This window comes from Homarus americanus, unplaced genomic scaffold (assembly GCF_018991925.1).
Source record: "Homarus americanus isolate GMGI-L3 unplaced genomic scaffold, GMGI_Hamer_2.0 scaffold2539, whole genome shotgun sequence".
NCBI lineage: Eukaryota > Metazoa > Arthropoda > Malacostraca > Decapoda > Nephropidae > Homarus > Homarus americanus.
This window is the reverse complement of record NW_024725489.1, coordinates 3,178,908-3,206,262: the sequence shown is the minus strand read 5'-3', so window position 1 is coordinate 3,206,262 and position 27,355 is coordinate 3,178,908. Positions and strand designations below refer to the sequence as shown.

General features: G+C 36.2%; 1 protein-coding gene across 5 annotated transcripts in view; it reads left to right on the top strand.

Moving 5' to 3' along the window:
- LOC121864991 (ras GTPase-activating protein-binding protein 1-like) overlaps nucleotides 1-27,355 on the top strand; it is a 36,432-nt gene that overhangs the window by 6,898 nt on the left and 2,179 nt on the right. For 4 of the 5 annotated variants that reach the window (XM_042364254.1, XM_042364253.1, XM_042364252.1 and 1 more), the window contains exons 2-12: nucleotides 1,579-1,688; nucleotides 3,960-4,134; nucleotides 5,673-5,795; nucleotides 7,326-7,520; nucleotides 8,984-9,022; nucleotides 16,142-16,279; nucleotides 16,730-17,014; nucleotides 18,724-18,895; nucleotides 21,106-21,209; nucleotides 23,159-23,302; nucleotides 27,181-27,355. The exon at nucleotides 27,181-27,355 is cut by the window's right edge and continues 2,179 nt beyond it. In XM_042364254.1, coding sequence (XP_042220188.1) covers nucleotides 1,594-1,688; nucleotides 3,960-4,134; nucleotides 5,673-5,795; nucleotides 7,326-7,520; nucleotides 8,984-9,022; nucleotides 16,142-16,279; nucleotides 16,730-17,014; nucleotides 18,724-18,895; nucleotides 21,106-21,209; nucleotides 23,159-23,302; nucleotides 27,181-27,355 — 1,645 coding nt within the window. In that variant the 5' untranslated portion in view covers nucleotides 1,579-1,593. The other variant, XM_042364256.1, reaches the window with a different exon arrangement.

The following is a 27,355-nucleotide window of genomic DNA, read 5'->3' as shown; positions in this document are numbered from 1 at the left end:
GACTTCTCTTCCACCCCAATGCCTTCTCTTTTTCCTTCTCCTCCACCCCCATTCTAAATCCCATCATCATCATCATCATCCAGGAGCCTTCTACATACACACCTCAAAGTAAGTGAACTTTTCTACCATTTTTGTTGAATTTAGGCAATTTTCGGTGAGCTGGAACCAATTACCCAAAAACCCATTGAAACAATGGTTTCGGTTAACGAACTTTTCGGTTAACGAACGACCTTCTGGAACGGATTGAGTTCGTTAACGGAGGGGTCACTGTACAACCTTTGAGTTCTTTATTGATATACTGTATCTTGCATTTCAGTGTACAATCGTTTTTTGTTTTTTTTTCCCTGATTAAATTGTGAAGGTCGTGTAACCATGAAAACATTATCTAGGTTTATGTCTTCCATCCATTAAAAAATTTTGAAAATTTATGACATCTGTCTTATTGTGTCTTGTCTGAAGAGTTGTTATTCCTAAGACCTTCACTTTACTTGGATAATCAAAAATGCTTTACTTCAGAAATAACAATACAGCTCCTCCCCGACTTACGACCTACTCAACTTACGACCACCCGGACATACGACCACCTCAGTCGTACCAAAAATTTGTCAAATTACGTATTTTCGAGTCCCAACGTCAGTGATTGCTCTGTGTACTGACAAAATTTTCGTTTGTAATTCACTTTAAAATGGCTGGCAAGCTTAAAAGTGAAAGTTTTGTGGTGCTGAGAAGAAAAAGAGATGCCCATTTTAGATTTTCTATGTATTATTTAAGCATTTATGACTTACGACCTGGATTTGGGTCCTAACCCCATCGGGTAAGTCGGTGAGGAGCTGTAGTCACAGACGTTACACCTTTTTCTAGGGATGTTGTGTTTAGGAAGTACTGTACTGTATTGTTTTCATCCTGGTATTTAGTAATCCACACTGAAACATTTATGATACAGTACATACTTATGAAGATGGAGTTTTCTATTCTATGTATTTGAAGGTACACTTTATAATTCCTTGTGCTTGGTTCTTTTTATCACGGCTGCTCCTACTTCTTACACTGTCTTCAGTAATTGGCCTGTCATAAGACAGATTTTTTTCCTTATCAAGAGTTTCCAATAAATTTTTATTCACAAAATACATCACAATACAGTATTTGTGATTTGGTTGTGTCCCACATGCTGATTTATATGTTGCTATGGTACGGTATGTTAAAAAGTACTTGCCAGTTCTGCAGCCTTTTCAACAGTTCATGCCAGAGTAAAGGTTTTAAAGGGAGAATTAATCATGAAATCTCATTTTATAAATGAGTCTATAAGCAACTCTGTATCTCTCCCCCACTTCTTTTGGGTGCTGAGGGGAGCTGGATCTGTAGGGTTATTCCTGACATGATGCTTTATGCTGATATCCACAAACATACAGTACAGTATAAAGATGGAAGGATCCATGTGTATGCTTAGAAGCAAAATTTTAAAACCTTTTCCCATTTTAGTGTGCCTTGTTAAATTGCTAGTCTTCAAGAGCTTGTTCTGGAGATGTACTCTGTTTATGCAAGTTTCTTTTAACAGGCTTCTTTATATTTTCATTGCAGGAGTTATAGCAGAGGATGGTCATGGAAACTCCATCACCGCAATGCGTTGGCCTTGAATTTGTGCGCCAGTACTACACGGTGCTCAACAAGGCCCCCATGCACCTTCATCGGTAAGTACAGCATATGAATAATTTATTTAATTTATCAGTACAGTACAGTAATGAGACTAAAACTTTGCTAAAGTTTGCTTCAAAAGTAATATAAATATAATGTCACAATATTATGTATTTCTGTATATTGCTTCTCGTTCTCTCTTTCATTCCACACACACACACACACACACACACACACACACACACACACACACATCCTTTATCCTTGACCACCGAAGGGTCAAGACGTACCTGGCGCTCCTCTCGGAGCAGCCAGGTCAACTGTGAAGTTGGCCCATACCAACCCCCTCCCCTGAACCTTCCTCCCCACCGGAATATCAACAAGTTCTCGCCAGAAGTTACAATTTCATTTAGGAAGGGAACGGAACCAGTGTTAAACAGAGGTGAACAGTGGTGAACAGAGCTTAAGTCAGTGAGAACAACTCAACAGTAACAGTCGTACCCAAGTTAACCTTCACACAGTGAGGTCCCAGGTACCCAGTGATAACGGCCCGTGAGACCCAACAACAACCAGCGATGTGTTAATCCGTCTATGATAGGAAGGCCTAAGACCACACCTCACTCATATAACACCATCTGCGAGGGAATTACTACACCACATATCCCTCATAACACCATATGTGAGGGAATTACTACACCACGTGAGGCCCCTCATAACACCATCTGTGAGGGAATTACTACACCACGTGAGGTCCCTCATAACACCATCTGTGAGGAAATTACTACACCACGTGTGGCCCCTCATAACACCATCTGTGAGGGAATTACTACACCACGTCAGGCCCCTCATAACACCATATGTGAGGGAGTTACTACACCATGTGAGGCCCCTCATAACACCATCTGTGAGGTAATTACTACACCACGTGAGGTCCCTCAATAACACCATCTGTGAGGTAATTACTACACCACGTGAGGTCCCTCATAACACCATCTGTGAGGGAATTACTACACCACGTGAGGCCCCTCATAACACCATCTGCGAGGGAATTACACCACGCCAGGTCCCTCATAACACCATCTGAGGGAACTACTACACCACGTGAGTTCCTCCTAACACCATCTGGGAGGGAGTTACTACACTACGAGTTTGCTGTTCAACACCTACATTAATCTGTATGTTCACTGTATGTTCCTTTACCTTTCTCTAATGAAGGCTTTAATTAAACCACCAATGTATGTAATAAGTCATTTATGTCCAATGTATATTTTCAGCCTTCGGGCTGCAGAATTTTTTCAATAAACCGTTAATTATTATTATTATTATTATTATTATAATATATATATATATATATATATATATATATATATATATATATATATATATATATATATATATATATATATATATATATATATATATATATATATATATATATATATATATATATATATATATATATATATATATATATATATATATATATATATATATATATATATATATATATATATATATATATATATATATATATATATATATATATATATATATATATATATATATACTGTATATATATATATACTGTATATATATTTACTTCCTGTTGGTACTTAATTGCATTAAGAATTCTTCACCTTTCATTTACAAAATATTCACACCACAACCTTGGCAAACCCTGGTTGTCTTCCTTCAGTTCCTTGCACTTTATATTGCTCTCACACACTATTTTTTTTTACTTTTTTATTTGTTTTTTATTAAAGTTAATTAAACATTATGTTAAAGAAAGAAAACTTAGGTCTTGTTTAGCAACTGCAGTTCCTTTGCTTCCTTAGGTAGTGGTATGATAATTTTGGCTACTATGTCTTCTTAACATCTCTCTGTGCCAACAGGTTGTTTATAAACTGAAGCTTCACTTCATCATCATCATGTTTCTCTTTAATACTACTTTATATCAAAATTGTCTATTCCTTCCTGTGTTGCTTTGCATTTATGTTTGTATCTATTTATGTATGGCTAACACTCCTGCGAGTGCCAGGTACGTATATCCGGTGAATATCCTTCCACCATGGTGTTTGTAGGGTAACTAAGCAACTGAAATTTCTGAGAGTGAATTACTACTGCTGGTGACATGGCATCATTATATGGCTCATGGCTGCTTCAGGATATTTGAAGCATGGCAGGAAACATGAGCTTGTATCTTGTACAGTACTTACCATACATAGGACTCGGGTCTCAAATGTACAAAGTATATACAGGTACTGTATGTGTTGAACTGAAAAGGTTAATAAGGGAAGTTGCTTGATGTGTGTTTTGCTTTATTTCAGGTTTTTCAGTAATAATTCGTCATTCCTGCATGGGGGCCACAATTCCATGAGCGAACCGATTATCGGCCAAGCAGATATTCATAAAATGATCATGAGCCTCAACTTCCGTGACTGTCATGCCAAGATCCGAATGGTTGACGCTCAAGCCACACTCGGTGATGGAGTAGTTATTCAGGTATTTTGTCTCAAGTGTTTACAAGTGTGATACTAGCATGCTTAATTTTAATTTTGCTACTTACAGCAGCTAGTTAATTGTGCACCCCATTCTCATCCTGTGAATGGTAGCGCAAAAGCATTACAAAGTAGAGTTCATAGTGGGTCAGTTTAACTAACCCCCGTGGTCAAAATATTATGGCAATGAATTCTATATTGGTGTGTTTGTAATGCACATTATCAAGTTTTATACCCAAATCGTTTTTAGATTTTTTCTCCAGCAAATGTCGAGTACAGAGAGAGATTAGATAAGTGTTATTGTCAGGTCTACGTAATGAGATGCCCCCTTACCAAAGTCTGAAGAATGATATGGACTGATTGAGGTTATTTGACATAGGAAAAGTTATTTAAGTTTAGTTATAAATCTATACACTACATATTAGTAGCAGCTTAATTATGATGATGATCATAGTAACACAGTAAACGTAAAACATGTGGTTTTTAGTACACAGGATTTATTCACGTCGTCCCAACGTCTAGTGTCAAAGATGAACAAATCACTCCATTTACCAGTAATTTTTAGATTTATGTTTGAATACAGTATCTTAATATAAGGTGCATTTGTATGAAATGTTATAATTAAAAAAATGTGCTGAAGGGAACGTTACTGTTGTGCAATTTCCTTATATAAACTGTGGTGCTCCTGTACTTACCGAGTGTATTAAGTAGTGTAGTGAAAATAGAATGTGTATTTAAATATTTTAGAATTATAGTTGTTTTTATTCTATTTTATTACACTAAATGATAGATAAGATCCAGGTTATACAGTACAGTATAATGAAGGTGGTACAGTTCTTGACCAACACTTGTCCAGACAACTGATATTGCACTAATGTGTCTGCACAGATGTTACTGACCAAGATATAGTTATAGAAAAACATGTACAGTGTAGCAGTCAATTTTTTAATCTTGACCATATTGACTCCTGCCCTGACCTGATTGAGACCCACTCTGACTGGATTGGCCTTTGATACTATGTTTTGTCAGCACTGGTCATTGAATTCCTGATTAGTAACATTGGCGCCGACATGCTGAGTACGACAAGCTCCAATGAGTACCAGCTGACCACGTGGTCAATGGCAGACAGTGTTTCCAGATTTGTTTTGGGGGGGTGAGGGTAATTATAAGATGGGTAAGTTTCTTGTAAATCTAAACCACTTATTATTAAGAATATTGGAGAGAGGAAATTATTCTTCGATGAAATATAATTGGTAACAAAGTTGGTTTAGCAGGGTATCATTTACTTATGCACTGTACAAATTTTAATTTTGTTTTATAGTGAAGATAAAATTGGTTTTGGTATGAGGGATGGTCTGATATTATAATGTACTGTATACAGGTTTTGGTGCAGCTAATTCTTTCTTACATAGGAAATTTGAGGTTTCTTAGTGGCAGCTGGTTAATCACAGGTGAATACTATTGTCAAACAGTTCAGTATTACTTTACTTAATTGTTTTGTGAGTATTACTTGGTAATAATCATGACAAACATTTCTTTTAGGTAACTGGAGAGTTATCAAACAATGGAAATCCCATGCGACGATTCATGCAGACCTTTGTACTGGCTCCACAAACCCCCAAGAAGTACTATGTACATAATGACATCTTTCGCTACCAAGATGAGGTTAGTAATTGAAGGTTGAGAAGTTGTGATTAACCTGAGTGTTAGTTCAGGTTCTGGACTTGTGTGTTTGCTGAACAGTGCATTTCTATAAAGGTTTGAAGACTTAAATTATTATGGTAGATCACCCAGTCCATACAGTATAAGCTAATGAAGGTGAAGTTATTTGAGAATTTTGAAAGAAGTTCCTGTATTTGTTCTTGTGCTGAGGAAAGTGATGAGAAGGAAGTCTGTACACCCTTATTGTTGCAAGAGTGAATATTCCCCAGGTCTTGTAATATAGTTTTTTGGAGTGAAAAGCCAGGAATAGACTTGCCCTGGGTTTGCAATACAGTATGCTCTTTGAGTTAAAAGAATCTTACCACTATACACACGCACATGGCCGCACGTTGGCTGGTATGTGCTGGGGAGGAGGGCACGGATGGAATGTTAAGACATTTGTAAATCACATTTATCAGACAATATTGTACAGTAGTAGTAAGTAATGTTCCCCCTTCCCCCTTTTTTTTTTCTCCTGAAGTGTAATTTGGATGATCACTCACAATGACAATGTGTAAACCCATTAACCCAAACGGTAGTGTCCCTTGCTATGGTTGTTAGATCATTCAAGTTAAATGTGTTTTGGTGGGGATTTTTGACAGCAACTCACCGTCTAGTAACGGCCTGCTTACCCTCTGGCCTGTTTGTATCACGAATTCCTGATCCCGATTGTACATGTCCTTACCCGATGGCAGGAATATCACAGTGATTGACCAAAATTTAAAACACTTATGCCTAAGGCCAGATGCTCCCTTTAACCCTTTAGGTGCGTAATTAAATTTCGCGCCGGTTCCTGAAAAGTGTCAATTATCCTGCCAAAAATGAATTTCATATAATCACATTTTCTATATGTTTTTCCTAGAGAACTTTTAGTATATTTTCCAAATCTGAAACAAAAATTCACATATGTGTGCAAATTTTAGAGAAAAAATGACATTTATACCCAAAAATGCAGGAAATTGGTATAAATCAATGTCTGGTATATGGCAAATAAATTATATCAATTTGGTTACTAAACAGCAAATTTAGATATGTATTACATATTCAGATAATATCAAACAAAATAGTACAAAAATAAGCTATATTGCATTCAAGAAATACTCCTATACCTCAATACATAATATGTCCGCATGTCGTCTCATTTGGGGAAGTTTTTTCAAGGCCGTGGGATATCCCCGCTTGTCGCATTTAATTAATATAATATTTTGGGCGGGTTTACCCGCATGTCGCATCCAAAGGGTTAAGCAAGTTGTGCTGATTACTTAAGTTAATTGGTTGGCTCCTTAATTTTGTTTAATTAGGGGCAATAGAAAGTGCAAAACATATGGCTTCATACATCACCTGAAGATCACAATCCACTGGTTGTCCTTTGTTTAGTGGAAATGTCTATGGGGAAAATACTGGTAGGAAAGCTTCATAGTTAGAGGTTTTCCATTTGTAGATTTGATAGTTGCACCCCTTTTAATATAACCATATATTCATGGCTGTTGACAGGTGTTCAGTGATGAGGAGGGTGGGGATGAGGCTGGCAGTGAGATCGAAGAAGATTTGGATGCTCCAATGCCACCTCAAAATTTCACAGCTCCTTCTGCCACGGTCAACGGATCAGCTCATCCTCCTGAGCCAGAGCCAACGCCTCCTGCTGCTCCCCAGACTCCAGTTGCCCCACAAGTCCCTACACCTGTACCAGTAAGTTAATTTCTTTTAAGAATTTATTCCAAATTTCTGAGTTCTAGGATCCATTTTTCAAGTCGCTACAGCAGCCTGTTAAAAAAAAATATGAGTAGCCATGGAAAACTATGTGTTAGGATAATTAAGCCATGATGTGTTAATTCCCCCTCCCCCCCTCCCCCACTAGCTGTTTCCTAACAGTGCTGTAGGGGGCAGACATGGGGCTGAGGGGCTGAAGCCTGCCTCGGCTTCAGGAAGCTTTTTTTTTTTTTCGGCATCAAACTCACAAGCCTGGCTTACGATTTTCTTCTTTACACAGGCACACTGACGACATTTTGATGTCACAGCTTATATGATCTCTGACTTTTCTGTTCCCACAATAACCTGACCTAAGAGAGCCTAAGTATATGCTACAGCTTCTATGACATCACAGCTGATTCCTAATAGTCTTTTCTCACAATAACCTGACCTGAACCTTGGACAAGTATCACCTCTGCCTCCCTGCCTTATCAGTCCCAGGTGCTGTGCCTTTGAAAATCTTAGGTCATTCGTTTCAATGAATGAAATAACAGAAGGAAGAGAATAAAATTTATAAAGATAAATTGTTACTATAAGCAACCTTTGTCATTCTAAAGAGAATCAAAACTTATCCCAATAACAATTAACTTATCTCAAAGCTTTGCGGCAACCTAGAATATCATATGTACAGTATTTATTTTACTGTATTTATGCATTGGTAAACCAATTCTGTGCATTCCTTCATTAAGATTGGTTGAAATATTAACCTTTAAAAAGAGGGTTCGACAATTTACCGTCCAGTTAAAGGAAAACTGTCTTGATTTTGAAGGTGAATCTAAGAAGAATGCAAATGGGTCAGATGAACAGGCAAAATAAAAATTTTGCACAATATCCCTTAAATAAACTTACTTGTACTGTATACAGTATATCAGTATCCATCTAGGTTACTTGATGGCAAACTTGTCTTGTGGTTTTGTTGATGTTTAATTTCTTTGTGTGCTGAATTTGCATCAGCCAAGCACCTTTGATCACCTACCCTAACTTCAGCCCCCTTCACTATAATCTGGTGTCAGTGGCAGTAACCCTTGTCATTTGAGGTCATAACTCCTGTTACCTTACGTCTACTGTTTTACTTTGGTGGTTCCTTTGAAATGTTGACAATTTGACAATGCCTGACTAGAGGCAGATAAATACAATGTTATTGCTTAATATTGTGAAAACAGGAGATATATTCATGATAACACTCATAATTTCTTGCATAAAGTACTAAGGACAACATATTTATTATGAGGTGCTAGTGCAATTGCTTGTTTCGGCAGGGTTGATAAGATGTTAATATAGTATGCACAGACCTGACACTAGCCAGTTTGTTGCTTGTGATAAACTAACCCTTCTTGCCTGCGGATTACCACTCTATAGATTATGGGAGACGGTATAAAAATACTTTTTTATTTATATTTCAGAGCGAGTGGGGAAGCCAGACATCACAGCCTGTGAGGGAGGTGAGTGAAAAATTAAACATTTGAGTAATTACTTAGTCTTAGATAAAAATAGTGGAAGCTGAAGAAATCAGTGTTGCATTATATTAATACAAAGCTCACTCCCAAATTCCGCGTGTTTTTAATTAGCTCTGTTGGCGTTTAGTATTGACCTTATACCATCATGTTTTATCTTACGTTGTCCATCAGTCCCATGATCATTACATACCACTTTGTGTACCCTCTGAAGTCCAAATGGTTTGATGTAACCTTGCTCGCTTTATCATTTGGCAAAGCTTAAGGACTTGTTTTGTTCAGATAATGCTGGGTTTGAATCTCTATTTGGCAGCTGTCATGACATTCTCTTGGAGACTGTATTTTGTAAGCTCTACAGTACAAAGGGGTAATTTTTTTTAAGTTAAAGCTCCTTACTGGTTTGGGCAATCCTAGGAATTGATCTTGGTGAAGCAACCATCATAAATTTCGGATTTATTTAATGAACTTTGTGACATAGCTCGCTTAGAATTACTTAAATATGCTTATCTAAGGCTTGGGTCATAGGACCCAGGGAAACCCTGACCTAATGTTGGCAAAGTTAATAAAAAAATAAATAAAGATAAAACGCAGAAAAGGGAATACAGTGATCCCTCGGTTAACGAATTACCTTCCATGAAGAAAGGGAAGCAGCACGACGTTTGGAGTTTGGGAATGGCAAATTTGAACAGTCAGAAGGTTCTCAGAACAGTTCTGGGGACACAATTCCTGAATGAATACCGACTGCAGTGTGAAGCGGAAACAATAATAAATAGTCGAACCATCACATCTACGTCGAGTGACATAAGAAAATAAGGAGTCTGCAATAGGCCGGTTGGCCTGTGCATGGCAGCTCCTGTCGAGAGTTACTACCACTCTCTATCATCCATGAATCTATCTAGCCTCCTTTTGAAACTTTCCAGAGTTCCCACACTTACTACAAAGTTGCTAAGCTTGTTCCACTCGTCCACCACCCTATTTGTGAACCAGTTTCTTCCTATCTCCCTCCTAAACCTAAACTTATCCAACTTGAATCCGTTGCTCCGAGTCCTATCCTGCTCGGATATTATAAGAACTTTATCTATATCCCCTTTATTGATTCCTTTCACCCACTTAAATACTTCTATCATATCTCCCCGCACTCTTCGTCTTTCTAGGGAATGCAAGTTAAGTTTCTTTAACCTATCCTGATATGGAAGGTTTCTAAGTCCCTGAATCATTTTTGTCATTCTTCGCTGCACCGACTCTAGTGAATTTATATCCATTCTATAATAGGGGCACCAGAACTGAACCGCATAATCGAGGTGCGGCCTAACTAGCGCAAGATATAGTTGCAATAAGACCTCTGCACTCTTGTTACTTACACTTCTAGATATAAAACCCAATACTCTGTTTGCCTTATTTCGAACATTAACGCACTGTTTTCTAGGCCGTAGGTCCGGGCTTACAAGTACCCCTAGGTCTCTTTCACAAGTCGACTTCTCTAGGTTGATGTTGTTCAGGCTGTATACATTATAAGTATTTGTTCTTCCAATATTAAGTACGCTGCACTTGCTGGTGTTGAATTTCATTTGCCATTTTTCAGACCACCCCTGCAGTTTATTTAGATCCTCCTGTAATGCATTTGCATCCTGCCCTGAATTAATTTGCCGCCCTATTTTGGTGTCATCCGCAAACTTGCTTATGTCACTGCTGATCCCAGTATCTAAATCGTTTATGTAGATTATGAACAAGAGTGGGCCTAGTACTGACCCCTGGGGAACCCCACTGGTTACGGCCCCACTCAGATTTAACACCATCTACGCTGACCCTCTGCGTTCTATCGGTGAGCCATGATTTTATCCAATTTAAAACTTTCCCCTCGACACCATGAGCCTTAATTTTTCTCAGAAGCCTCTGATGCGGTACTCTGTCAAATGCTTTGCTAAAGTCTAAGTAAATAACATCGTAATTTTCGTCATTATCTACTACCTCGAAGACTTTCCTAAAAAACGTTAGCAGATTTGTTAGACAAGATTTTCCCTTTGTAAACCCATGTTGAGAGTTGTAGATTAATTTGCTTTTCTTTAGATGCGATCGGATGCTATCTACTATAATTGATTCAAGAAATTTCCCCACTACTGACGTCAAACTGATCGGCCGGTAATTTGACGCTGATGCTCTGTCTCCCTTTTTAAATATGGGTACTACATTCGCCTGTTTCCACAACTCTGGCACAACTCCAGTGTCTAATGATTTTGTAAATAAATTTACGAGGGGTCCGCTAATCTGTTCCCTACACTCTTTTAAGACTCGAGGAAAAATTTCATCCGGCCCTGGGGATTTTGTGTTCTTTAGTTTATTTATCTTCTTAAGAACATCCTCTTTTCTGATGGTGATATTCTTTAATTTCTCTTCTTCCTTTCCCTTAAATATCAGTTCCACCTCCGGAATTTCATCGCAAATTTCTTCTGTGAAAACTGATAAGAAGTAGCTGTTCAATGCTTTGCTCATGTCTTCACTGCCATTTATCAATTCTCCCCTCCCTGACTTTAAAGGCCCAACTTTGTCCTTGACATTTGTCCTATATACCTGGAAAAATCCCTTGGGATTCGCCTTGGATTCTCTTGCTATTTTGATTTCATAGTCTCTCTTTGCTTTCCTTACATTTTTCTTAACATTCCTAGATAGTTCATTATACCTGTTTCTGAGCTGCTCCTCCCCTCCCTTTAATTTCTTCACACATGGGAGGAGTCTGGGAACGGCAAATCCAAAGTCAGAAAGGTTCTCGGAGCAATTGTGTGGACCCAAGTCCATAAGAATCTTCTATTCGGTTAACGAACAAAAATTCGGTTTACAAAATTTTTACAAAATCATGTCAACATGCTTTCGCTTGCTCACCAGCTGGAATATTAGTCCGCCAATACAGTAATTGGTTCTAGGGCTTAAATTCGTTCCCATTTGAGTAAATATCAAGAAGGTTGTACTATTCAATAATTTTCCAAGTTTTATATTAAATTTTTTTGTCATTTTAACACTTATTTAACATAATTGCAGTGCAGGAAACTAGTTTTTGGTGCATCAATCAGCCACTTGACTCACCCACCAAGGCGTCAGTTTGTATCTCTGGTCAGTGGAGGTAACATCTTGCTTGTGGCTCTCTTGAACATAAACTATTTTTACATTTTTACAGTACAATTATTGGTCATTCTGAAATTTATTTTACATATTGACAATATATAGTGCAGTGCAGTGTTGATTTAAAGAAAATAATCTTGAATTACACCTAGTGAACTTAAAATTTTATGAGTGAAATGGCGGCATGAAGCATGGGGTGATTTCTCTTCCACCCTCCACTTCCTTCTTTTATCTCTTCTCCTCCACCCCCACTTCTAACTCCCATCATCATCAACCAGGAACCTTCTACATACACACCTCAAAGTAAGTGTACTTTACTGCATTTATTTTTACTTTATGTAATTTTCGGTGAGCTGGAACCAATTACCCAAAATCCCATTGAAACAATGGTTTCGGTAAACGAACGACCTTCTGGAACGAATTGTGTTCGTTAACCGAGGGACCACTGTAATGATATTTTAATTGTTTCTCTATGGCTGGTCTATGCACATGGTTGTTAAAATCTTGGGAATTTAGAGAAGTTTTTGGAGTTAAAAGACCTGCCGTGGGGTCTTCTTATAATCTCACAGCCTAGTTAAAATCTCTCCAGTTTCTGAGATGCAATTTTAATGTTAGTGTGAACGTTTCTCTGTTTATTTTCTTTTTGTGAAGCTCTTAAGGAAGCATGTTTGCAGCAGTTTAAATACTGTTAGATGTAGAAGGAATATTGTAAAAAAAATATTTGTGTGCATGTGAAACAAAACATTGATACTGTACAGTGGTCCCTCGGTTAACGAACACAATTCGTTCGTTAACCAAAAATTTTGTTAACCGAATCCATTGTTTCAGTGGGATATTGGGTAATTGGTTCCAACTCACAGAAAAGTACCGTATATACTCGTCTATAACCCCCCCTCGTTTATAGGTCGACCCTGATTTTTTGACCAAGAAATCGTTAATTTATGATATTCCTCGTTTATAGGTCAACCCACGTTTTTGAGGGTAATGGAACAACAAAACCTTAACTAAAAACGCTCTACATCCTATAAACTGAGGCTCGCCGTGCCTGAAACACGAGTGCCGAAGGCAAATTGTATACTATTTATTATTACGACACTACACTGAAACGCGGGTAGTTTCAACAAAAATATTAAATATTTCCATTCAAGTATTTATTCAAGTCAATTAGGAGGGAATATTATTGTAATACAACAGTTTTTAACTAAACCATTCGAAAAGCGATTACGGTAACATCTTTTGAACGAAAGAAAGCGAAAGTCATTGTTTTCTTCACGATTTTATCCCACTTTCCACTGTAATACGTACGTAATTTCAGCAAAAATATTACATTTCCGTGAATGTATTATATCAAGAACAGTATGAATAGAATATCATTGTAATATAACAGAATTTTAACCGAAAACTTAAAAAAACGAGTAACATCTCAAGAACAGAAGCTTAGGTAAAGTCTTTTGTTTTCGTCGTGTATTTTATCCTATTTTACATTGAAATACATCACGTTTCAGCAAAACTACAATTTATTTCCGAGAATATATTCATTCAGGCGCAGTTTAGGTAAAATATGCGTGTGATGTAATAGTTTTTAACTGAAAACGATTCGAACAACACATACCCTCTAGCCCTGTTCAATGAGAGGACTGGGAGAAGCTGTTTGGTGCTGCAGACGATGACAAGGAAAATGATTTTGATGGATTTTAATGAAAATATTCAGAAATATGGTATCGTAGTATTTATTCAAGTCAATTAGGAAAGAATATTATCGTAATACAACAGGTTTTTAACTGAAAACCATTCGAAAAGCGATTACGGTAACATCTTTTGAACGAAAGAAAGCAAAAGTCATTGTTTTCGTCATGATTTTATCCCACTTTCCACTGTAATACGTACGCCATTTCAGCAAAAATATTACATTTCCGTGAATGCATTATATCAAGCACAGTATGAATAGAATACCATTGTAATATAACAATATTTTAACCAAAAACTATTAAAAAAACGAGTAACTTTTCTTGAACAGCGGAAGGTTAGGTAAAATCTTTTGTTTTCGTCATGTATTTTATCCTATTTTACATTAAAATATATCACGTTTCAGCAAAACTACTATTTATTTCCGAGAATATATTCATTCAGGCACAGTTAAGGTAAAATATACATGTGATATTTCAGTTTTTTAACTGAAAACGATTCGAAAAACACGTGTACTGTCTAGCTGATACAATTGGTGGTGCGTGATGCGTCATGCGTCGTTGTAAACAATAGGAGGTTGAAGTAGATTACCGGGTATTATATTAAGTGTGAAATATCGAAAAGGTTTTTATTACCTGTATTTTTTGTAGATCAATGAGAACTGTGATACCGTATATGATATGATAAGTTAGCCTGTGCTAAGAACTTCAACATAGACTACTGAAAGCACGTTATAAGGTAATTTAGCCTATTGTAAGTTGGTGAGCTTCATTTGCTGAAGGAACTGCACAACTTTTCATTACTAATTGGTACATATTTTACGTTTTCATTGTTTACTGGCAGTAAATGGTAAATATTTTTCATGTCTGAAGCTAAAAGTTGCTCCTCGCCCTTCCCATCATGCACGGGTTCAACCTAACAAAACTATTACGCATGTATAGGACGACCCCCAATTTTTTGCCTAAAAATTTGGTCTTAAAACTCGAACTATACACGAGTATATACGGTACATACAAAGTAAAAAAAATGCATTAAAGTACACTTACTTTGAGGTGTGTATGTAGAAGGTTCCTGGTTGATGATGACGATGATGGGAATTAGAAGTGGGGATGAAGGAGAAATCACCTTTCGGGGGACCCATGCTTGATGATGTAATTTTACCAATAAAATTTTAAGTTCACTAGGTGTTATTGAAGATTATTTTATTTAAATCAACACTGCACTGCACTATATATTAACAATATGTTAAAAAAAATTTAGAATGACCAATAATTTTAATGTAAAAATGCAAAAATATTCAAGACCCCAACAAAATCGATGTTCACTCCACTGTAAACAAAGCCAAACTGGCGCCTGGTGGCTGAGTCAAGCGGCTGATGGGCGCACAAAAACTAGTTCCCTGTGCTGCATATAATATCAATATGCTAACTAAATTTTAAAATAACTAATAATTTTAATATAACAAATGCACAAATATTAAAGAACACAACTTTCTTGATATTTACTCCACTGGAAACGAATGTAAACATAGAACAGATTACTGAATTGGCAGTCTAGCCCATCAGATGATGCTCACAACAAAACGTGCATTTCGTAAGGATTTTGTTAATCAAAGTTTTGTTCGTTAACCGAATTGAAGATCTTTATGGGAGGTAATTCGTTAATCGAACCGTTCGTTATTTGAGGGCCCACTGTATTGTACTACACAACTGAGTTGCAGTTATCCAAGCCAGTGGGAGGGCATCTGAGATCTTTTAGGCTCTTAGAATACAGTAGCAGCCTGTCATTGGTCAGTGAGAATTTAATTTTGTTTTGTGCATAGATGTATAGAACCTGAAACCAAACTACAACAAAAGTTTTTTATTGCAAATTAATTCAATCATTACAGAGAATTTGTTATGGTGGTTAAGAGGAACCTGAGGCTTTGCTTTTCTGATATTATATCATCTTAGATATGACTAACACTTCACTGATTGACCCCTGCATTTTCTGTTTGTTAAAGAAAGTCATGGAGTAGTTTCATCTCAACACCTTTTGAATGTTTCTGGGCCTTTGAAAACATTTTAATAATAATTTAGATGTTAATGCTATAACTGCCATCTGAAGGGTATGGAAACATGCCTTAGTTCATAATGAGGCCATTCTTATTTTGAAATGAATATTGATTTATTATTAGGCCTCAAAGGTTTTATAAGGCATCCCAGTTTATCAGAGGACATTATTCCTGGGACTCTATATTTGAATATGTTAAACATTGCTTTACAAATACTTCTCAGTGTGGTTCAGATTTTATTTCTGTTTGTATAGGTTGCTCCAGTGCCAACTACAGGAAATTCTGCAACTACTGTAACCCCTACACCAATTGTTGCTCCACCATTATCCCCAACACCACCAGCACCGGTAACAACAGAACCTGTACCAGAAGATCCACCTACCCCGGAAAAAGTGAGGTCACAAAACATATAGGATAATGTTCATCTGGTTATACTAATTTTTCATATTTTTTAAATGTACAGTAGTTTGGTTTGTATTATATATATATATATATATATATATATATATATATATATATATATATATATATATATATATATATATATATATATATATATATATAATATATATATATATATATATATATATATATATATATATATATATATATATATATATATATATATATATATATATATATATATATATATATATATATATATATATATATATATATATATATATATATATATATATATATATATATATATATATATATATATATATATATATATATATATATATATATATATATATATATTATATATATATATATAATATATATATATATATATATTATATATTTATATATAATGGAAGGCTACTTCTCTCTCCACAAAGGAAGATCAGGGTTGGGGTTCTCCTGGTCCTGACGGTTGGGGTGCAACTACAGAGCCCCAAGGTTCATCCTGGGATGAGCCAGCTGTTCCACAAAAGGAAACCCCAGACCCAGACCCTCCTCAACCTGATCCAGTTCAACAACCTGCCTCAAGTGAACCTAAGACCTTTGCAAATTTGTTTAAAAGCTCTCAAGGGTTTGCTCCTGCCCCACCACCAGCATCCACAGCATCACAGCAGCCTTCTACACAAACAACACCACCTGTGCCACAACAGAATCCACAGCTGGTGAGCATAATGGTGATGTTAAATTGTTCTTGAGGCAATTTTAAAATATTTACAGCTTTATATCTCAATTTTGATTCGATCTAGACCTAGGGTGGAGAAACTGTGGCCACTGGGGGTCTCAGGGTGGCCCCTTGACCATATTTAAGTGCAGTTTTCTCAAGAGACTTTAGTGGGTACAGAGTTTATCAATAGATTTGGATGAAATTGACAGGACATACAGTATATACAGTATTATAAGACTTAACTCCCAAATAAATGGACATAGTTTGAGTTTCATAGCTGTGGAACTGCATTGGGATGATGTTCCAGGGTAGTGTTCACACCCATTAAATCTGCAAAGATTAATCTTAGTACAGTACTGAAAATAATTGGTAGGAACTCTTGTTTTCAATCTGGCCCCCTGGCCTCAAAATTTTTCACACCCCTGATCCAGAGTAAGGATATTGGGGGTAATGAGAGCCGATCATGACCTTTAACCTTCATATATGTATACAGGAGGGGGAATTAGAACTCCTGTCCATCAGCTTTTGATTGTAATCCTTATGCATAAAACATTGAAGCTGTCCATCAAGCATTGTACAACTCGGAGAATATGATGTGTCACTGTAAATGGAAAAAAAAAACATATTGATAATTTTGTATTTACAATTTATTATTATAATAATTTTTATTTATTTATTTTATTTATTTTTCAATCCAGATCTAATATTCAGATGATTTTCATAATACAAATTTCATTCTAACCACTACCCATTGGCTAAATCACCACTTCACTCCTGTTCTCACTGTTCATTATATTTATCCACTCATTCATATCTTTCATTTTACTCTTAACTCCTTTATCACATTTTGTTTATTGAATTTCTTACCATTAATGAATTCTTCCATGTATTCTACACACTCCCTTTTTTCCCACTATTAGCTCATTCTGTTTTTCATTCTTACATTATTATTATCATATATTCATTCACCCTTTTCAACTTATTTCACTCATTCACATATTCTTTCTTTTTTTATAATCTTTTTCTCACCATTCCTTTCTTATTCATTCACCCATGCCTTGTTACTACTTTGTTAATTCCTTCATCCATATGTTCTTATCACTTGGCTTACTCATTTACCCATACATTGTTACCACTGTTGAATTTATTTTTACTTTCTTGGCACTGTAAACTTTGTTTTGCCTTAAAACTCTTTTATTCTTATCAGTCAGTTCACTTGTTCACTTATGCTTTCTCAGAATAGATGTACTGAAAACAGGATTTGGTTATGTATTAAATAAGTAACCCCTCCAAAATTGCCCAAATGAAAAGAAGATTTGGAAATTAGATTAGTCAGAATTTGTAGGTAATAATTGTTTGAATACTGTCCATATTCATTGTATAACGCTTCTTAAATGAAGAAAATGGGAGCCGATGTTACTGTATTGTTTATTTATAGTGACACTATTGTATTGTCGATCTCTTTTCGATTTGTTTGGGTGACTAAAGTTTTCTTGTGTCAAGATCAAAGGTCAAAACCTTGTCTATAACATAATTTGTTTTAAGATATATTTTTATGACATGATGTTGGCTATGAATCATTACTAAAAGTAGAATACTAAATTCAAGCTTCTCTTGAGAGTCTTACGTTGGAGATGAAAATAAAGGTGAGATTAATTTTTTTTTTTATATAACATATCATCAGTTTCTCCCCCTTTTTTTTTCCAGAACCGAGTTGAAGTAAACAATCGTGCTACATCAGCGGCTGGTGCAAATACTACTCAAAATCAGCCTCAGTCAGGAGGTGGATATAATCAACGGACACCTAGGAGCACACAAGGACGAGGACCGCCAAGAGACCGCCCGTACAGGCCCAACAGTGAAGATAATTCAGAATTGGGTAGGTGTTTGGTCCCCTTAACTTCTCTAATGTAGAGGGATGCCATTATGTAGACATTCTCTCTTTAGGTGTTTTTAGATTAATCTATTTCTCTGGGTGCCTTATACCTTGGCAGCTCTCAAGAGGTAGTTAATGACAGGAATAACCTCAAGTAATCTGATACCTGGCTTAAGTTTAAAAATGTATTTTCACCTTTTTTTTTCTCTCCCTAGATATATCTTCAGTATTTGAAGTTTCCTCCTTTCTTCTCCATTCTCAGACATGAAATATTTGCCACCATTTCCCAACATTGCCTGTCATTAAATCATCAGAATATTCCCTCAGCTTACTATACTTACCTCTGTATCTTTTATTCTGCTACTGTTAGTCCTTTTCTTCAATAGTTTTATGGTAAAACTTTTTTATGTTCCCCTTTACATATTTCTTTGCTAAATTGAAACAAAGATCAATTTATAAAGCTTTTATCCTCCCAAGCCCTTTTCCACAATGCTGAAGGGTGGCCAGAATGAAGAGCAAAAATTAAGACTCCTTTTGCTCATTCAGTCATTCCTTCTAAACTGCTCTGACATCCCAATAAATCAATACTTCTTGCTTTTGTCATTAGTGCACTGCTGCTCCCTGGTTATACATCCCCATAGTTTCAGGCTTTTTATTCCCCATTTCCATCTCCTTGGTTGTTTCCTACCCCCCTATACCATCTCTGAATTATGCTCTCTTTACCAATCTTTCACTTTCATTTCACTCGGCATGTCTGTACAGTGACCCCTCCGTTAACGAACGCAATCCGTTCCAGAAGGTCGTTCGTTAACCGAAACCATTGTTTCAATGGGTTTTTAGGTAATTGGTTCCAGCTCACTGAAAATTTCCTAAATTCAACAAAAATGGTAGAAAAGTTCACTTACTTTGAGGTGTGTATGTAGAAGGCTCCTGGATGATGATGATGATGATGATGGGATTTAGAATGGGGGTGGAGGAGAAGGAAGAAGAGAAGGCATTGGGGTGGAAGAGAAGTCACCCCATGGCGCCATTTCACCCATAAAATTTTAGCTCTGGTGTAATTCAAGATTATTATCTTTAAATCAACACTACACTGCATTATATATTGTCAATATGTAAAATATATTTCAATGACCAATAATTTGCTTGGAAATACAGAAAAAAAGCATTTAGTTGAAGAGTCTCAAGCAAGATGTTACCTCCAGTGAAAACAGAGAGAGACTAACTCCTGTTTGCTGTGTTAAGAGGCTGGATGCCGCGCATTAAACTAGTCACTTTACCTTCAATTATGTTCAATAATTGTTAAAATGACTAAAAAATTGAATATTAAACTTTTAAAATTATTGAATAGTATAAACTTCTTGATATTTACTAAAATAGTAAGGAATTTAAGCCCTAGAACCGATTAATGTATTGGTGGACTGATACTAAAGCTGGTTGCCCGGTCAGTTCAAGCGAAAACATGTTGAGGTCGGTTCGTAAGAACTTCGTTAACCGAATTTTTTTTCGTAGCCGAATTGAAGATCCTTATGGAAGGCAGTTCGTTAATCGAAATTACGTTAACCGAGGTGTTCGTTAAACGAGGGGTCACTGTATAGTACCTCCTTCGCAAACCGTACTTGGCTCTATCCCAATGCTTTCATTTACATATACAAATACATGTAATTTTTTTTCTTTTTTTGTATCCCATTCTTCCCATATATTACTGTCAAGCACATTTTATGTTGATTTAGGAAAAGTATGTGGAATATTTTAGTCAGACAGTAACCTTTAATGAAGACCATTGAGCAATATATAATAAGCGCTGTATCTCGTGCTAGTATCCAAGAAATTTTTCTCTAAGTTCAAAATAGAAAGCTGTTCAATGAAATTTGGTCCCAACTACAACTTCTGCAGTATCAATGAATGTTTGACTTCTTTTACCCTTAAAATATAATTTTGTTAATAATGCCAGTAAGCTCATCTAATATTTGATTGCTGTAAACATTGTTCGGAAAGTTACATTACACAGCTATTCTTATACCTTCCCCTTTTCATAGTCATTGGGTCCACCCAACCTGTATGTACCCAGTCTTCAGCACAGGCTTTAATATATAGCTACTGCATGAAAAAATACCAAATAGCTGACTGAGTATAGGTTGCTAATACTGTATTATTTAAGTATGAGGTAAAAAAATGATAATTAAATAATATCACCTTATTTCTTACATCAGAGAGTGTGGGTGGTGAAGAGAGACGGCGAGCTCCTCCAGTGCCTGACAGTCAACAGATTTTTGTAGGAAACCTTCCACACACAGCAGGGGAAGATGAACTGAAGGTAGGTGTCTTTAATGGGTCTGGCACCTATGGGATAACTTCTTGTTCAAGCAATTGGAGATAATATTTTGCTTGGAATCACTAAAATTGGAGAAGTCTGGGCATCTAGTTTGGTGCAACTCATTGCCATTCAAATTTATAACTGGCATATGAACATGACCCGAATAAACCTACATTAGAGTGGTCATAGTCTACTTTCTAGATGAGTGGTTCCCATCCTTTTTATTGGCCAAGGTACCCTGTAAGCCACATGTAATATTTTCTGGAACCCCGGTCATCTGTATCTACACGTTCTCCTCAAGCAAAATGACAACTGGATAAATTTGTCAAAATAGGTTTTTGTGCCATCTGACCATGTAAACACCCTTCTTAAAACAACATGTTGCATTTAACCATATTCAGTGCATTCCCAAACTCGAGTATTCTTTTACCTTCTATATTTCTTGACCCAAAGACTTTTGCACCTTGCACACTTTTGTATCCTGATGTGTCACCAACATTGGCTATTTAGGTCACCACCCTTTCACCTAGCTCTGATATACATGGTGGATTTAACCATGTCAGGTGATTGTGGAACAGCAGGCTTAGTTTAATGGTGTCAGGTCAACAAGTTGTGGTGGGAAATGTTGTGTGTTATTATTGAGTGTGGGCTAGAGATCACCTCATGTGACTCCTTCACATGACTTTTAGGAACATACCCATCTGCTACATCTCAATCTGGTAACCATTTAACTAGAAGTCAAATATACAGTATGTAAAATATATTTTGCATTCACTGTTTTTAATATCATGCTTTGTGTTACATTTAACCCTTTCATGAGTATTGTCAGCCTCAGCAGATGCAGATATTGTATCCCTTCTCAGATACTTTTGGCCACATCTATCACCATTTATTTCCAAGACCACCATGCTGCAAAAATAAAGGCCTTAATTTTTCTCCATACTTAATATGGTGAGATAGCTGACACCCACCCACTCATTGCCAGCAAATTTTTTAACCCAGTTAATCCCCTACTAGCTTGTCATCCATATTGCAAAGAAAAAGAAGCCCCAGAGAGGCAGTACTTCAACTGAAGTAATACCTAAACCAGATAGAAACTGCTGAGAAATTCAGCTGGAAGGTCACTGGAGATAAGATTAAGACCCTCGATGAAATAAGTTGGCAATGCCACTCTTATTTCTCTGGATGGCTGCCTAAGAAATCGAATCAACTAAAACCTCCTGGGGGATCCCTCTTCACCACCAAATGATTATGGCATGGAGAGGTAACCCATTCATGAAAGGGTATAAAAGTGAAAATGATGCATACTACATTATATTGTGAACAATACTTTTAAGTTACTGAATGTCTCGTTTCTAAAACTATAAACACATACGACGTTGTTACTACAGAAAAAACATTGATAATACTGTTACCATACTTAATTACTTTATATTAAAGGAAATTAAAGAAAAGAAGATTCAATGTTATTTTTAGTTTAGTTTTAATATATAAAAGGTAAATCATAAAGCACTCAGTTCTATGGGATTGTTGGCCTTCTACTTAAACGATGATTAATATCTAAAGCACTGTTATGTTGGTTTTTTGGGACTTGCTGTGGTCAGCTGTCCATAAATTGTCTGTTGAAACCTAGTTGGCATACTCTTGACAGTTCCTTTATTAAAATTGTGTCCACTGTCAATGTTTATTATGCCACACTACTCTATTGTTAAAAAAAGCTCTATGCCAAAAGTCTCTCACAACATATTTGTGTAAAGTTTTAATGAAATTTTTAAAAGCACCTACTGTACATTAGTACGGCGGACACGGGTGGCAAAAGATCAAGAGTTGACCTAAAGGTTTCTTATTTGAATAGATTATTCTGTTCACCTTTGGAGAATATTCTATTAGTAAAAACTTAGTCTGTGTTTGTTCATGCAAATTATAAAGTGTGTTTTCTATCTTTTCAGGCTGAGTTCTCTAGATTCGGCAAGATAGTTGACGTTCGCATAAATACGGCAAAGGGCAAGACTGGTCCAAAGGGACAGGTTCCTAATTTTGGGTTTATCACATTTGAGGAGGAAAGTTCTGTTACCAGGGCTCTTCACAGTAGGGTAAGTAGGCATTTAGTATTTTGTAAATTTGGTTATTAATATCTATAATTTACAGGTTCATAATTTTGGGTTTATCACATTTGAGGAGGAAAGTTCTGTTACCAGGGCTCTTCACAGTAGGGTAAGTAGGCATTTAGTATTTTGTAAATTTGGTTGTTAATATCTATAATTTATTACCTCTGCAAAATTTTCCCGTTATTAGGCTTATATAATAATAACAATGATTTATGAAATCCTTCATTAATATCGAATCACAGTTTTAACTCATTTTTATTGTAATTTCAATGACTACATTTATAAAGGAAAATGATCATAAGAACTGAATTTCATGGGTTGCAGTGGAGGTTTGGTAAGCTTACATATTCCATGTCATTTTATTGGTGGAAGAGTTGATGAAATTTTTTGTTATAATGAGGTAACATCACAATTTTTTGGTAAAACTAATATTGAATGTTACACAAGAGCTGTGTTTTGATTCACATTTTAGTTTGTTTTGTGTATATTGGTACAGGAATAACAAATTTGTGAATATCAAGACAATTTTCCCCCAAAGAATCATTGTAATTAGGAGGGGATGTGTTCCCAGCAGGTAAGTTTCACCGCATATTTTTTTATATGCACTCCTCATTTGAGGCTATTAGGGACCAGGGTCGCATGGACAGTATACTGTAGTACAGGTTCCCTTGAGATATGAACGTTCGTGATAGGAAAATTCACTTATACGAATTTCCTAAATTTAACCGCTATTTTGAGATACGAAAGCTTCCCCCACTTATGTGAATTTGGGTCTGGACAAAAATTCAAATCGCACGCCCCCGAGAGTTGGCTGGAGTCGCCACATATCCTTGCACTCTCCCTACCAGGCTGAGGTAGGAGTTATGTCATATTTATTTCTCAACTCGTAATTTTTGGGTACATAAACATACCTGGTAACTTTCTAAATATTTTTTAATTTGGTTATGCGCACACACAATTCTGCATACAGAATGTGTAATAATAATAATAATAATACAAAAAACATAAAGGGAATAAACATTTCTTATGTGCATGATAAACATACATTTTTATTTGTTTATTTTTTACATTCACACTCGGTCTTTCATACAGAAAATGCAAAAAAAAATCAAATAAATATATATACTGTAGTAAGATAAAAAACATAAGAGAATAAAAATTTCTTACGTCCAGGCAATTGTGGGAAGGGGGGGTGGGTCAGTGTTGGTATCTCAGCCTCCTGCCAAGCTGTGAGCTGCATTATTGTTATTTTTCAACTCATATTTTCAGGTAGATATAGTTTTTCTTTTAACTCTGTTACATGCACACAATCTTCATACAGATTGTGCTTAAAATAAAAAATAATTATCGTAAAGTCCAAAACATTAAGGAATTAAATATTTGTTGTGTATGAATGTTAGCTAAGAGAGTGAAGAAGGGGGCAGTGGGGTGTCCGTCACAGCTCCGCTGTCTCATGTGTAGTTGACAAGATTGCTAAAATGCTAAGCAGAATTTTTGTCTTTTCTTTGTTATTTTTATTTACCGGTATTCCTCACATTTACTGGTACATTATATATTATTTTATGTACTAGATTAAGTTCTTTCACGCATAAACCATCCTCTGGGTGATGTGACATGTTCAACTGCTTAGCCTGTCAATCACCTGGGACGGGCAAAACCTCCTATGCATCCCACGTGGGTTGCATATGTTACTCCTTCCCATAACATAATGTACCAGAGCAAAACAATACTTTATTAACTTTTGTCATATGTTTGGTAGTAAATTAGAGTAGTAATATCTTCTTTAGCTGGACTCACTGTTAGCAGGAACCCTCTAATACCCAGAATCGAAATTGGCTTTGAATTTTTACGGAAAAATTCTCTCTGTTCCGGGTCTGAATGAGTTTCAAGGTTGAAAATCAGCTGCCTTTTTTTTATTCCGAGAAAATCTCTGCAAGTGTGTCTGTTCTGGGCCTGGTAATAAATTTTCTTGGAGTTCTGGGATTGCATCATATTCCAACATGTCCCCACGTGCCAGAATGAGTGGACAGTGTCTGCCTACTCTAGGTTCAAGACCACAGCATCTGCTGGTGAGTACAGTATATGCAGTAAAGTACAGCAGTAGTATATTTTGCATTATATTTTTGGGTTACATTATTTACATTATATTGTACGTATACTTTGGTGCATAAATAAATACAGCTCCGTGTAAGATGCGTTGAAAATTTTCCCAGTGAAGAGTGGAAGATTCTGCTGTCGTCGCTATAACCCATAGGTTCCTTTTTTAACCAGACTTTAAATTATTGTATGCGGGATTATTTGGGGTAAGAAATGGAGTGCGGTTGTCTAACCCAACCAGAACTGATTTTCTCGACTCCGGTATCAATATGCCATCTCCACGGATATTATACCTCGCTAATCCTCATTTTGCGATTATTTCATTTAACATTAGGTTTTCAGGAATGGATCCCATCATTAACCGAGGGATACCTGTATAAAGATTTAATAGAAGTAACATTTTCAGTTTAAGATATTATTCTGTTTTGTGAATGATTGTGTGTTTGTTTAATAAGGGGTAATTGGGCATATGAAAATGAATGAATGAAAGATGGAAACATGAACAGCAATTTTATTTTATTTTTTTATTGCCCAATTTAAAGGTAGGTGAGTAGTCTGATTACCTCAAGGAGTTACAACCTTGCTTTACTTTGGTCCCACCCTGCAGGTTGGTGTTGGGAAGGGCATCAAGCATTCCTGATGGCAAACAGGTCACTAGAACCGTGTCCATCCTCTGGTCTCTTGCATTTTCTGGGCTATTGTCCTGGGTTTGTGGTGGTGAGCAGGGGAGAGGACATCCCATTCTAGTTTTACCCAATAGCTGCCATTAAGTAATCAAGGCTGACCAAAACTAGCATGGAAAGCGCCTGCGGAACCATATTATGGAGCCCGCAAGGGTTCATTAGAAAATGTTTGATTATTTGGGATTCTTTGTAAATGTGGAATTAATGAAAATATGTAATAACTTGATACAACTGTCATGTACAGGACGTGTATTACCCCAGAGAGAGGGCCAGCCTTCTCACGGGGGTAAATACACACGTCCTGTCCAACCAAGAGTAAATGTAAAAAGTATGTAGCTGGTAAGAGTTAGACTTGTAAAACTGTACAGTATATGAGATATTTTTTCTTGAATGCAGATCCAATGTTTTTGGGCCTCCACAATATTTACAATGATAAATGTGGGCCAGAGCCTACAAAAGGTTGGGGACCACTGTCATATGACAATGAGTGTACACTATTACACAGTGGTGCTTTTTAATTTTTAAAAGCGGCAAGGATATGATACTCTCTGAATGTATGTATTTCACCCTGAGATGTTAAAAAAAAAATTTATGCCTGTGAATGAAGTTTTGCCTAATAACTGAAAAGGATGCAGATGAAAACACAAAACAAAAAATAAATAACAAAAAATTAACTTCCAATAGATACTGATGATGGTCTTAAATTTTAATAAAGTTTAATTCCAGTATATAAATATGACTGTTACAGTGGTCAACTTATTAGGATAGAATAGTAAGTTACTTGAAGGTCTGCGCTACAACTTCAGAAAGGTACGTACTGTAATGTTGCTGTAAGTAAATAAGTTAATAGGTATTTATAAGACAGGAACAAATGCAATGTAGACAAAAATATATGTGAAGAGACTATTGCAGTACAGTGTATATAAAATTAGCTTATATTAATTGGCACAAGCAGGAAAAAACTAGATTAGAAATTCCTCGTATTTTAATCGAAATCCTTTGATAATATTATGTGATAGCAATATAAATTTGCAACAAGTTTTATTATTTATATATATAAATGTATCTATTTTGTTTCCACAGCCTATTCACCTTAATGGTGAACACAGGTTGAATGTTGAGGAGAAGAAAGCTCGCTTGAGGATGGATGGTGGAATGGGTCGTCCAAACAGTGGTCGTGGAGGCATGGGTGGCAGTGGAGGCCTGCGTCAAGGTCCACCTGGAGGCCTTCAAGGTCGTGGAGGTGGCAGACCCGGTT